Source organism: Miscanthus floridulus, chromosome 4 (genome assembly GCF_019320115.1).
Source record: "Miscanthus floridulus cultivar M001 chromosome 4, ASM1932011v1, whole genome shotgun sequence".
In the NCBI taxonomy this organism is placed as follows: Eukaryota; Viridiplantae; Streptophyta; class Magnoliopsida; order Poales; family Poaceae; genus Miscanthus; species Miscanthus floridulus.
Genome location: NC_089583.1, coordinates 81,047,791 through 81,061,569, shown reverse-complemented (window position 1 = coordinate 81,061,569; position 13,779 = coordinate 81,047,791). Strand labels below are relative to the sequence as shown.

General features: G+C 40.5%; 1 protein-coding gene and 1 pseudogene across 1 annotated transcript; both read right to left on the bottom strand.

The window, feature by feature from the left end:
- Positions 1–8,551: 8,551 nt before the first annotated feature.
- On the bottom strand, positions 8,552–9,170 carry LOC136551839 (glutelin-2-like). Its single transcript, XM_066543382.1, has one exon. It carries the CDS (start codon positions 9,168–9,170, stop codon positions 8,580–8,582), a length of 591 nt encoding a protein of 196 aa, XP_066399479.1. The 3' UTR covers positions 8,552–8,579.
- A 3,082-nt stretch (positions 9,171–12,252) lies between these two features.
- LOC136551838 (50 kDa gamma-zein-like) lies at positions 12,253–13,238 on the bottom strand (annotated as a pseudogene).
- Between the last annotated feature and the right edge of the window lie 541 nt (positions 13,239–13,779).

Below are 13,779 nucleotides of genomic sequence, written 5' to 3'. Positions count from 1 at the left end.
GTCACAAGCGGCCTTGGAACCCCTATGGAATAGATGATGAACACTGATGATACTGATGATAAAGATGCTCACTAATGATTATTGTTTTTGCTATTCATTATTCATGTTTACCTGATCATATGTTTATACGAGCTTGTCACAAACTTATTGCTACTCCTATGCTAAAATTGTGACAATTAAAAGCTAATCGCAGTTAAACCAGTGTCAGCCTTTTGAGCCTCATGAACCCCATGTTATATTTGTTGAGTACGACATGTACTTATGCTTGATTTATTTTTCAATTATTTGGATAAAAATCCCAGATGGGTACCAGATTGCTAGAGTTTGGAGGAATTAAGCTTGTAATCAACCAGTCAGTTGTCCCTGTAGAATTGGAGTCTTCACCCAAAGATCGGAGTTGTCTTTCCGCTGTTTGCTGTCTAAGGTTATATCCTTTATACTAAGTACATTATATATTGAGCATTGTCTTTCGATATTACCCCTATTTGTAGCTATATGTGAGATTTGACTTCATGGGCTCACATATGGTGTGTATCTGGTTTTGTCCTTAAAACTGAGTGTGTATCTAGAAAGGTAGCAACCAATGATAAAAGTCTAGAGAACATAAATAATAGAATGGATAGCTTTACTTCTGCCATTAAGAACCAGTATAACTTTAATAAAATGATAGAATCACAAATAGCTCAGCTGGCAGCTGCTGTTCCTCTATCCAACAAAGGTAAGGTTTCGAGGCAACCAGAAGACCTAGAAATTGCAAATCTTGTTGATATTCACAATGCAGCATATTATTATATACAACCATCGACTGGGAAGGTGGATAGACTATACCTTGCTAGAAAAGAAGAGCGATCCAGGGAGACCTGTCATCCCTATTGCCATTGGACCTCACATTTTTTGAAGCTATCTGTGACTTCAGAGCAAGTGTCAACATCATGCCTAAGGTAATTTATGATCAAATTAATGGAGATACTTTGCTGCACATAAATATGTATTTGGAGCTTGTAGATCAGTCACTCTGTTACCCCAAGGGAGTTCTTGAAGATGCCATTGTTTGAGTGGGACAACCATATGTTCCCCTAGACTTTGTAGTTTTAGAAATAGATGGAGATGTAAGAGCACCTATTATTTTGGACTGACCTTTCTTAAGAACTGTAAAAGCCATCATCTACGTGGACAGTGCCAAGATCTGTTTCACAATCAATGATAAAAAGGAAAGGTTTTCTTTCAAGTACCGCATCTTGTGATCTCCTAGACATCCACAAATGTCGTACCTACCCCAAAAGACAATAGTGACTGAGAAGAAGAACAATAGGAGAAGGAAGAATAAGGGTAGGCAGCCTCAAGAAGAATCAGTTAACATGATCAACACACATTGATCAGAGTACGACCACCTCCTCGCTTCACCATTCATTGCTAAGAAGGATGATCTAGGAGTACCCACGATCGAGTGTACCATTGGTTAAAGAATATTCCATAAGACCTTCTACGACATTAGGTTGGGTGTCAATGTAATGTCCAAGGTAACGTATGAATACTTATTCAGTGATGAACCTTTGTTCCCTATATATATGCAATTGCAGATGGCGGACCAATCAATCCTATTTCCAAAAGAAATAGCAAAAGATGTTATGGTAAGAGGAAGATCAGTTTGCCCCTACCTGACTTCATGGTTCTAGACATGGGTGAAGAAGAAGATGATACGCCTATCATCCTTGGAAGACTATTCCTTAACACTACCAACGCAATTATCTATGTCGGATCTAGACAAATCCACTTTCAATTCCCTAGAAAGAAGGTACACTGCTATTTTAATAGTTATACCACTTATGAACAACCCAAGAAGACCTACTCCAGGAGGAGATGTCGAACATCCCAAAACCAAAAGAATCAATCCCCAAAGAAAAGTTATTAGGAAGATGAGGAACTTGAAGAAGTTGTAAAAGATGAACCTACTCCACTTAAGTCAAATCCACAGACCAAGCAGGTATGGAAAGTGAAGGTTACACACCATCAGAGACACCATCACAAGATGTGTAGCCATCTAGGTCTCCATCGTTGAGATCGGAATGATGCACCCAAAGAGTGAAGGATTTTTCTCTAGCCAGGTCCTGTCAGGAGGACTCAAAAATCTAAACCCTGACCGTGAGGTAACATCAGGTAGTTATCCATATTTACTTTCTAGCATTGCATGAATTATTTTCACTTTAGCATATTTACTTGTCTGCATTAGCATTTAGAAAAGGAAGATAAAAAGTTTCATTATTGTATATCATCACATTATAAAAATCCTAAGCCCCACGTGAGTAATTTTCTCGGTGTATAAAAGCCAAAGGGAGTATTCACTATGGTGGTCTATATATATATCATGCATGCATATTTTCTGTCTACATTATATAAATCCAAAAATATTAAAAAGACATCCTGCTAAAACTTTGCCAATTAGAAAATCTGTCTAAACCCCTAAGGATAACAAATCTCTAAATGGCTAACCGCTAACCCCTTATCCTAATCTGTGCCACGAGTTTTGGTGTTCTTTTTGTAGTATTTTGTAGGATGATCAAGAGTAAAGCCATCCATCCGAAGTACATTTTTCCAAACTGTTGCTACACTCGCTGCATGAGGAACACAACTTCTGGATGGATGAGAAAGACTTCTGCTGGTAGACTCACTCTAAGAAAAAACCACAAAAACATCTAGCTTGGGGGAGGAGCACCCCCATGTATCTAGCTAAGTATTTCTTTCCCATTTCATTTTACTATTTTTAAGTTTGCTTCATATTTCCTAAAGAAATAAAAAGATGCTTAACAAACTAAAAGCAAAATTAAAATTTATCTTACCTAGTTATATATATTAAGGTGTGATCTTAAATTTTGAAAACAAAATAAAAGGTGTGTTAAGTTTTCTTTAAGTTTGATTTTAAGAGCTAAATAAAAGGACTCTAAGAATAATCTTCTTGTAATGGAAATGATGAATAGTTGCTCTATTGTAATTCCTTTCAAGTATCTAGTTTTTAGCCTTGAATTCTCCCGAGTTTTGGATACGACTGTTTTGATATAAGAATTTACTCTCAACTTGAAACTCGTGGGTAGCATATGCTTGATCTAAGTCTAGGTAATTGACTGGATATGATATGAGAAGGTCTGAGCTGCTTGTTTATCTTGCTCCAAGTGACACTAAAATTCTATAGATTTATCTTTTGAAAAACATAAAAATACTTCATGATGAGCTCCTGTATGATAAAACTTAAATTCCTACTAAAGCCAAATATGATATTTAGACTAGAAAAACTTTCACATATATGTTGTTTGTATTGCATTAAGTTTTGTCAAGCTTTGTTGATCCTTATTAGAGGTTTGTCATGCTCTTAAAGTCAAGATCATGTACACACCACCTACATATGCACTACTCCTACACTAGGGGTAGGCACAAAAAACCATGCCATTCCATCTAGATCCACCCAAAATATTTTTTACTCCTACACTAGGAGTAAACACCAAAAATATGCTTGATAGGGTATCCAGCAAATAAATGCTCCAAAGTTCTTGTTGCTATCTCTCAAAAGTTTTGTTGCATAAAAGAAGCATGTGGCTATGCAAAAGTTATTTATAAAAAAAGAGAGAAAAAGAAAAAAGAAAGATGAGAAAAAAATGGACAAGTGTCTAAGATATTGAAAATAATGGGTACTCAGATGCCCAGCCTGAAAAAGAAGAGATGAATAAGATAGCCCATGTTCTCTTGCAAAGTTGTTTCTAAATTCAAAAAGAAAGATATGTTTTCAAGGAGCATAGTAGAATTAGGTTAGCCACATATATATCCACCATACATCCATACACATGCAGATCTTGATTTGATTGTATGACTCAACTCTCTTTGTATTCGAGGTTTGACTTTATAATATATGTATTTAAGTATGATCTTTCATTCTTTTTCCACTCCTATGAGCTCCACATAAGCTTTAGTTGTAGGAAGAAAGAAAGACATAACATCACTATTATCTCGGTAAGGATCAACAAATACCACATATATTGAGAGACTTGAGAGTGTCATACAATGGAAGGTTTGAGTTTTATTTTGAAAATATGTAAAAACTCCAAAATAATGGTTGAGCAAAGAACTTGAGACATAGTGCTTGACTTGATTGTTCTGTCTTTCAATTGCTCAAGACCCAAGTGAAGGTTAAAAAGACCCATGGTTAAAGGTAATATGGGTAAGTTTGAAAGTCAGATCGGTTCTTTCTAATCCGGAGGAGAATTCTTGTTTGAATGCATGTGTACTTTTGAGGAGTGAAAGCATCGACTGTAACTCCTGATCCATTGACTAAGTTTAGCTTTGCTAAGGGACTAGCAAAGGTTAAGCTTGGGGGAGTTTGTTGATGGTAGTTAACAACCATTATAAACCATCAATATAACATGGATAAGGGCATAAATATAATCACCAACGAAGGTCTAGGGGTTTAAACTAACAAATTCCACAAGTTTTGGTCAATCTGTATTTTCCACAGGGTTTATCCAAAAACCATCAAGGTGGACCCACATGTCAGATTTAATTGTGCTTATCCGCAGCAAAACGGACACCAGAAGACTCTAGAAGACTTGAGAGGACTCCTGGCTGGCCCCACCTATCGGACCCTTCCTTTGAATGTCAGTTCTCCACCTGTCTCCTAGGTTTCATCTACGCCGTCCTTTAAGTCAGTTTGATCCAAGGGCTCACATTGGATGCTCCGGCCTATATATACTAGCCCCTGCCACCCCTTAGGCATAACTCTAGTCATCAAGTCATTTGAGAAGACATAAACGCTAATCATCCTCAGAGCTCCATCATATTCTAGAGCATAGCTAGTTAGGCTAGGTCTAGAGGGAGGCAAGCCGACTTTGCTTGGATTCCTGATCTTGTCAAGAGCGTGGTTTGGTATAATCTTTGTACCCCTGTCTTTTGTATCCTCCATTATTTTTATATGCTAGTTACAATTGTTATGACAATATTAGTATTCATCTCATTCATGTTCTTCGTTATAATGTTCATTGTCTACTTTGATTATATGCTTAGTATAGTTAGATTATCATCATGTTCATGCATAAGTTCGTATATCGCTCACTCTAAGGTACCATGGGTGAGTGGTCGACATTGTGTAAGCATGGTGCTTATATGTTGTTTACTTGCGGATACACCCTATATTCTGGGTCATGTGATAGATCGCAGATATGACACTCCCGTTGAGTCCTTTGTAGTCCACTCCCCGAATATAGGCGCACGTAGGGTCCGGTTACGAAGGAACAACAAGCTCTGTTCTTAATCTTCCTTAGTAATATCTCTTATGTGTGGATATGAAGATGATCTTAGCAATGACTACTAGGTATAATTGCACTAATCAATGTATGCTTTGACTTGTAATTAAGAATAACTTAGGAATTAATCCTCTAATATTCTACCTAATTATCCTAATGCCATAGAAAGGAGCACTCTGAGTGATTTATCATTATCATTACTTATCATATATATATCTTATCTAATGACTTACCCCTGTTATGAGTAGAACATTGGTTATGGTTTATTTCTCCATCAATAGCATAAGTTATCAATACATGTCCATGCTAGACTTTCCCTATGGTAAAAATATAAATAACGATACCTGGAATACTCTCAGGTGAAGTGCTATAATGGTATAATTATCTGTGCGCTTGCAGATTTCTTTAATATATATTCTTCCTAGTCACTTAAATTAATAAAGAACTGCTTAGTATTGTTCTAGTAGTAATGTTATGTAGTACCAACAAGCATCTCTGGCATCATCACTAGGGATGACAACCTAGTAAAGTAATGTTAGGAGATATAGGTTTATAACAGGTGGCTACTTAAAACAAGTGGCAAGTTAATAAATACCAATAAATATTTCTGGCGCCGTTGCTGGGGACAGATTTAAAACTCTGTTCTTAGTATCGACGCTAAGAAATGCCAACAGCGTGCTACTTAAACAAGTAATTCAACTAATTACTTCTATACTACACTAGAGAGCTACTCTACTTAGCTAGACTACCTGTACACAAGAAATCTCTACAAATGTAAATACAAGAGGGGTAGAGGGATCAATATCGAGCTGGGCAAGGAAAAAATCAATCACAATGAATACCAATTGACACAATCATTTTTCACCGAGGTTCACTTTCTTGCCGGCAAGCTACGTCCATGTAGCGATTCACCCACTTGGAGGTTCACACGCTAACAGGCATGACACGTGTAACCCACAACCGGGTGCCGCATGACCAACACAAGATGGGTATCCACAAGCTACAAGCAATCCACTAAAGATGACTTTTGTGATCTCCCACGGGGAAGGCTCAAGAACTCCTCACAATCACCACGATCAGAGCCGGAGACAATCACCACCCTTCATTCAACAATTCTCGCTGCACTAAGCCATCTAGGTGGCGGCAATCACTAAGAGTAACAAGTGAATCCCGCAGCAAAATACAATCACTAAGTGCCTCTAGATGCAATCACTCAAAGCAATGACTATGGATGCTCTTCAATCTCACCAAACGATGAATCAATCAAGCAAGATGAGTTAGAGAGGATTGACTAGGCTCACTAGGGTGTATTCTTAATAGAAACGGCCAAGAGAGTGAGCCCAAGCCGGCTACCAGATATTTATAGCCCCCAAACGAAATAGAGCCATTAGGCTCAAGTTGGGGCTGACTGCGCGGTGACTGGACATGCTGGTTTGGGCGATCGGACACACCCGAGCCAATGTCCGGTCCACCGATGCAGCAACATGTCATGTCTTCGAATGCAGCCACATGATCCTAATGGCTAGCAGCCACTCAAGCGTGCATTTTAGTGACGATCGAACGCGCCGCTGCATGACCCGACGCACCCGCACAGGGTCCAGTCGCGCGCGCTCGAGCCAGCAAGCCAATGACCGGACTCACCGCAGAACGACCGGACCCACTGAACAATAGAGTCCGGTCACTTCTAGTAAGCATCCAGAGCTGTTTTTTCATGACCTGACACGTCTGCTCATCCATAACTGGACTCGACCAGAGTCTGGTCCTCTCTAGAGCCGCGCACCCAAGCCACATCAGCATTGTCCGGACCCAAGAATAGTGACCCACCAGGGTCTGGTCAACTCCACTCTTCAGAGTCCGGTCACAGATTGAGACCATGTCTCCTCTGCGTAGTGTGACCGGACGCTCCAGGCAGGGTCCGGTCCTGCCGTGGCTAGAGTCCGATCACTCTAAAACATCTCCTCCACTTCTCCAACTGCTTCACCCTTGCTCCTAAGTGCTAACCACCAAGTGTATCACCATTGTGCACGTGTGTTTGCATTTTCACAAAGCATTTTCAAGGGTGTTAGCACTCACTAGAATCTAAATACATATGCAATGAGTTAGAACATCTAGCGGCACTTTGATAACCGCATTTCACGACGAGTTTAACCCCTCTTAATAGTACGACTATCTATCCTAAACACACTCACACCCACTAGGTGTCTTGAGTGCCAAAACAAAAAGCTCCTATCAAATATACATTTGCCTTGAGCTTTTTTGTTTTTCATTTTCTTCTTTTCCAAGCTTCAGCACTTGATCATCACCATGGCTATCACCATCGTCATGATCATCATCCAATTGCTCTAATGCTTGGTCTGTACTAACCTATCTCATATTCACATAGTACCTAGGGTTTCATCAATTATCCAAAACCAAACTAGAGCTTTCAATGGGGACAAAAACTTCCCATCCCCGTCCCTGCGAATGCTCCTGGGAGGACTTTTTTCTCCCAGCTTCGTCCCCGTGCTTGGATTTTATCCCTGCGGGGAATCTGTTTCCATTAAAAAATGCAACATTAGAAGAATGAAAGCAAATTCATGATGTCAAATCAATATAATTGAACAAGCAAAATTTCATATTACAAGAGACATTTGCTTTAGGGTTCAATTGCTATTTATATTAGGCTATATGTTGAGGTTTTGATAGAATTTTAACATGTTAAGGGAGATTCGGGAAGAGATAGAATAGGAAGACGTGTTTCCAGAATGAACAAGATACGGGTTGATAAGGGGAAGTTACCAAGTTAGACAAGATTGGAATTGGCATAGGAACATGAGTTGTTGATGTACTAGATCGGCTAATGCTCCCAGGTTGATGCGATATATTCCACTAACTGGAGAAGCTTTTGAAAACGTAGTGCACCCAGGTAAATAAGGAACAAGATGAAGAGGCTAATTTAGAGTAAGAGCGAGTTTGAGGGGCGGGTACGCAGGGAGCGGAGACGGGAACCCGACACGGACTAGTTTTTTCCTGTTTCGGTCTCCGTGGAGACTAAATCGCCCTATCCCTACCCCCTAATAAAGGAATTTCCCACGCGGAATCGGAGATCGGGTCCCCGTTGCCATCTCTAGTTACGAGGGATCTCGTTGACATGTAATATATTCTTTCTTTTCATTTCAATTGTTCATTCAGGTCATTGCTCACATTACCACCCATGGTGATGGATGTATGACACTTTATTACTCATCGCCGCTGAATGACTAAACTATCTAGCTAGACAGCGGCTATATAACATTATTACAGTACATAGTTTCTTCAGTGATGGACAACGCCGGCAGGAGCGCTGCAAGAAGGGCAGGGACTTGTAATTGGCTGCAGACCGCACATCGCCATCAGTTGCTGCGCTATTTGCGCCGCCATCAGCGCCCCGAGCGGCGACTGGCCTTGCAGCAGCTGCTGCTGGATGGACTGCAGGACCACGCCGAAGATCGCCTGGTTTCGGTGCAGCGGCTCCACCTGCCTGAGCTGCTGGCAGCACTGCTGCCGCAACGCCTGGCACTGTGGCGAGCAGTAGGGCGTCGCCGCCGGGCTGCACTGATGCCTCAGGAACTCGATGCACTGTCCCAGGATCGGCGGGGTGCCAACGGGATGCCCTGGGTGGCACGGACTTGGATGCGGTGGTTGGAATGGGCATGGATGTGGCTGGGGCGGTTGAGTAGGGTAGTGGCATGATGGCGGCGGTGGTGGCACATGATGAACCGGCGGTGGTAGGTGCACTGGCGGCGGAAGATGAACTGACGGTGGTGGCAGATGAGGTGTTTGGCAGCCGCAGCCGCCGGTTGTAAGCGTGGAGGCGGCGCTCGCAGCGAGAGCCAGGAGAGCGAGGGCAACGAGCAACACCTTCATGGTGTCGAGTTCTTCTCTGCTCTGGAGTAGATAGATAAGCTAATAGGCTGATGAAGGCCAGTGGTGGTGATGGAGAAGTGCATAGGCGTACGAGGGTTATTTATATCCTCAATTAGCACAATTTCTTGTGTTTCTATGCTACCGTCGATGGCTGTAGCTTCTACAGTTTCTTGCCAAATGTATATGACTCATCATTCACTTTATGTAGCTTGTGAGGGTTCATTTGGATTCATTCTGTACTTTTGCGTGGCTCATTTTGTTGCCTTCTGCAGGTTGTTGATCTACGTAAAACGAATTAGATATAGCTTGATATATGGCTTTGTAAATTCACTTTACACGTCAAGGATTATTGTCCTCTCCGGCCTACTTTGTTTTTTCATGAAACTAACTCTGTAATGTAGTATGAGTTGTTTGTGATGTCGTGTGAGCTATTAGCATATATCAGATCAGCTAGCATGACTCATGACTCGCCATTTTATTGTACACGGAAGCGAGCGATTTTTTTTCCTGACCCAACCCCTTGACGTGCAATTTTGTGATGTTCTGTGAGTTGTTATATAATGGATAACACCAATTCATAGAGCTTTACATGCCAATGGTCGTTCCGTGTTCCTCATCACTTTGCGTGTCAAGATTACCCGTGGAGCAACCCACTGGTATCTTCCAACAAGAGTGTTGCCATTCCGATCCGTAAGACACCGCAAGAGGACATTTGAAACTTGTGACTTGTTTCAGACAGGTGGTGGTGCCTTGAGACTGGTCACAATGTGCCCTACTATGTGCTACCCCTGATTAGTGTACGCAATGCTCTTTTTGCAGTCAGCACAACGTGGTTATCTGTTTATGGCACCAAGCACGTACGAGGCGCTGCCAAATTGAGAGAACTATAGGCAGGGCCTCCTTCTTGGTAGACTCTTAAGTAACCACTAAGAACTCTTGGTTCCTAGAAATTTAGAGGAATTAGAATTTAACCTAGTAATAAAATGGAAAATACTTTCTAGATATCGGTCTCATTTCATGGGATCCAAACAGACCCTTAAGTAATTTATCTTAAATTATTAAAATGTGACACAAGTATATATTTTTTTTTGCTAAAAGTGTTATCTATCTATTGGTGTTCTTTTTGGAGTTATTTGAATCGTATTTGTGCATGTTCTTAGTGTTTCAATACGAGCAACAAAACAATAGTATTAACAAAAATAATAAGTTCCAAAATCTACCTTAATAGATCACCAATTGATAGATATCATTTTTTAAATAACTAGTACTAGCTTCATATTTATCTGGTCCAAATTAAATTAGTTATGATTCTTCAGAGACTAAACTTGTTTTTTTTTATTTTTAGAAAATAGAAACCAATATATATTTGCTTATTCAATAAATTGTTCTTCACTTATGATGTCGCTGTATGTTTGAAAATTGATCCTTGTTTTATTCTTAACACCGGGTGTAACATCGACATACCATGGGCTTGGTCGTCTGACCCCTGTTTGGGCCAAAAATGTCTAGTTCACATAATCGCCCAAACTTATAGAACTGATTAGAATTAAACCCTATAACCATGGCGATTGTCATTTAATTCTTACTTTAAATGGAAATTGGTGATCAAATTATTCAAGCTAAGGATCGGCGACATGGAGGGGTCCAAGGCCTATCTGCTTGTACATGTAGTTCAATTGAGAGGATGTCTTAGCATGGTCCTTCCTCGGTTGCTCAGGAAGGGCATTCTGCCCTCTGATGGATGAAGTGAGAGCCTCGTTCTGGCTGTCAGGACAATGTTGGTAACCTCTTCGACTCCTCTCTTTGCATCTAGATAAGAGAGTCTACATGGCAACCGGCCATTTTATGTTGGATCTCAACAAAAGACTTTATGAGAAGGTGTAGCATTTGTCTGGCCGGTGGTCATTGGTACATGAATATTATCTTGAGCTACACCAGATCCACCAACCTCATTATTGTGAGCTCCCCTCGAAAGTAGAGGAAGTGATAAATTAAATTAAAGGGAGTGTGTAGTCCTTGCCATTCTCATTGTAAGAGAGGAAAATTGGAGAATGCTCAAGTTCCATTCATCACAATGTGCCGGTAGATATGGAGGTACCAAAGCACTGGAGTCCGATTGTGAGATCATGGCCAGCCGCCATGCCTAGATGCTAGGATCGTGTATACATAAATATGATTACAGTTAGGAGCCGATGGCTCAACAACAAACTACCCAATCTATCGTGACCACTAAGACCAGGTCTCTGACACCACAGGCACATGCGACATATGTCCATGCACTGACTAGTATGCGCAACCATGAGGGTCGGTTCTGATATGACTGCAGCTCCTTCTCTTCACCCATGTGATCACAACTTTGCCTCCACAACTTCGATAGACTCAATCTACATATTTTCATATGCATAAGGTCAACTATTTTTATCTCAATGAGCTCTGGTTGACTTGTGAGCCACCTTGCATCTTTGAGGCCTCTCAATCCTTCCCCATGAATTTAGTTTACTTGCTCCCATGACTTTAGTTCTTCCCTTTTCTTAGTGCCACTAACATCCTAACAATCCTATGACGAATATCCTAACATTCGTATGAGTCAAAAGTTTTGTCAATCATGTTCAAGATTTCCAAATTGTAATTTTCTAATTGATTTTGTAGTTCTTTGTCTAAACCCACTAGTTTTGGAGGTGGATGGTGTTTTAAACCAATTTCTTTTTTCTAAACAATTTTTAAATGGGTAAAGTTCCTTCATCAGGTGAGGAGGAAAAAGTGTAGGCAGAGTTTCAACAATGTCATGCTTAGAGGGAAGTGGAAAGATGTGCACTAAGGAGCAAGACACATGCTTCATGTTTAGGATGGCCATATGTTTGTGTAATTGTGATTAACCATGGAATAATAACAACTCCATCCAATTCCTAACCAAAATATGGGTAGGATGAACAAGGCATGTTATTTGTGGTCATAGTGCACACAATGGTTATCATTATAAATTGTATTCTTATTCAGATATCATTATCCAAACACCATGATGTATGGCATTTTATTGCTTTACACCGCTATAAGACTATAATGGCTAGCTAGCCACAATACTTTAATTGTGAACACCACAAACATCATTACTGCTACATGGATTGTTTTGGTACCACGAGTGGTACAAGCCGCACATTGATGGTTGGTACTGCGCTGCCGTCAATATCGCCACCTCACTTTGAGTAGCTAGTTGAGCTCGACATAACTCGCATGGTTGTTGTTGTTGTTGTTGCTGCTGCTGCTGTTGTTGTTGCTGGATTATGGATTGAACCATGCTATAGATCGCTTGGTGAAGGTATTGTGGCTTGATCTGCCTAAGCTCTTGACAGCATTGCTATCGCAATACCTGGTAGTTGCTCAGTTGTACCAAACGTGATTGGAGAAAAGGCATTACCAAAGGGTTGCACTGTTGCCTCAGGAATTCATGGCAAATTTTTAGATTTGTGCTACCGTTACAGTAGCTAGAACTGCACCTTGTTGTCTATTGCTGCTCACACCCTTTTGGCAGTGCTTTGGTTGTTGCAATGGCTGCTCCTGGAAATGGCATTGCTGTTGTTGCGGTTGCTCCTAGCCCTACTGACATTGTTGATGTTGTAGTGGCTGCTGCTGCACATAACCCTGACATTGTTGCTGGTGCGGTTGCTGTGGCTTCTCATGACCCTGGCATTATTGTTGATGTTGTTTCTCATGGCTCTATCCTTGTTGTTGCCCATGGCGTGATTGTTGGTGATGCTGTTGTTGGCCTTCACATTGATGTTGTTGTTGGTGTTGTGGTTGTTGTTTCACATGGACTTCTTGTTGCTGATGAACATGAACTTCTTGTTGTTGGTGATGTTGTTTCTGCTGTATGTGAACTTTTTGTTGTTGGTGTTGTGGTTGCTGGTGATGTTGTTGTTGTGGTGGTTGATGTTGATGTTGTTGTTTTTGTGTATGGTGTTGTTGTTGCTCATGGCTTTGTTGTTGACCACAGCTGCAACCGGCTATCTATGTGCAGGCAACGCTCGATACAAGAGCCATGAAAGCAAGAACCACAAGCACCTCCTTCATGGTTGTTGGATTTTGGTAATAATTGATATTGTAGATCTAATTTGGTACCTATACTGCTAAGTAGAATGGTTATTGATGGTAACAATAGAAGGATGTTTTGCGATGAATCAAAGAAAACACATGAGTGTTACTTATAGTTTTGATGGTAGAATTTCTTACATTTATGGGATCTCAACGCTTGTACGATACTACTTTGATAAACATTTTATTGGATAATGTGACTCATTACCCACTTTACGTATTGATTTAATGGTTGATGTGGACTTTTATACCTTTGTGCAACTAATTTTGTTGTTTGTGTTGGGTTAGGTAATCTAATAAGCTTCACTTTACATGTCAAGGATTAATGTCCTTTTCTTGCTTTCATAAAACTAACTCTGTAATATTGTGTTACTTGTTTGTAATGTTGCATGAGTTGTTGGAATACTATGTGGATTGGTATACAACTTGAGGTAGCTTGCTAATTTTGTGTACACATAAGGGATTTGCATAAGCAATGCTCTCAAGTAATTTAGTATGTAATGTCATGTGAATTGTTAAG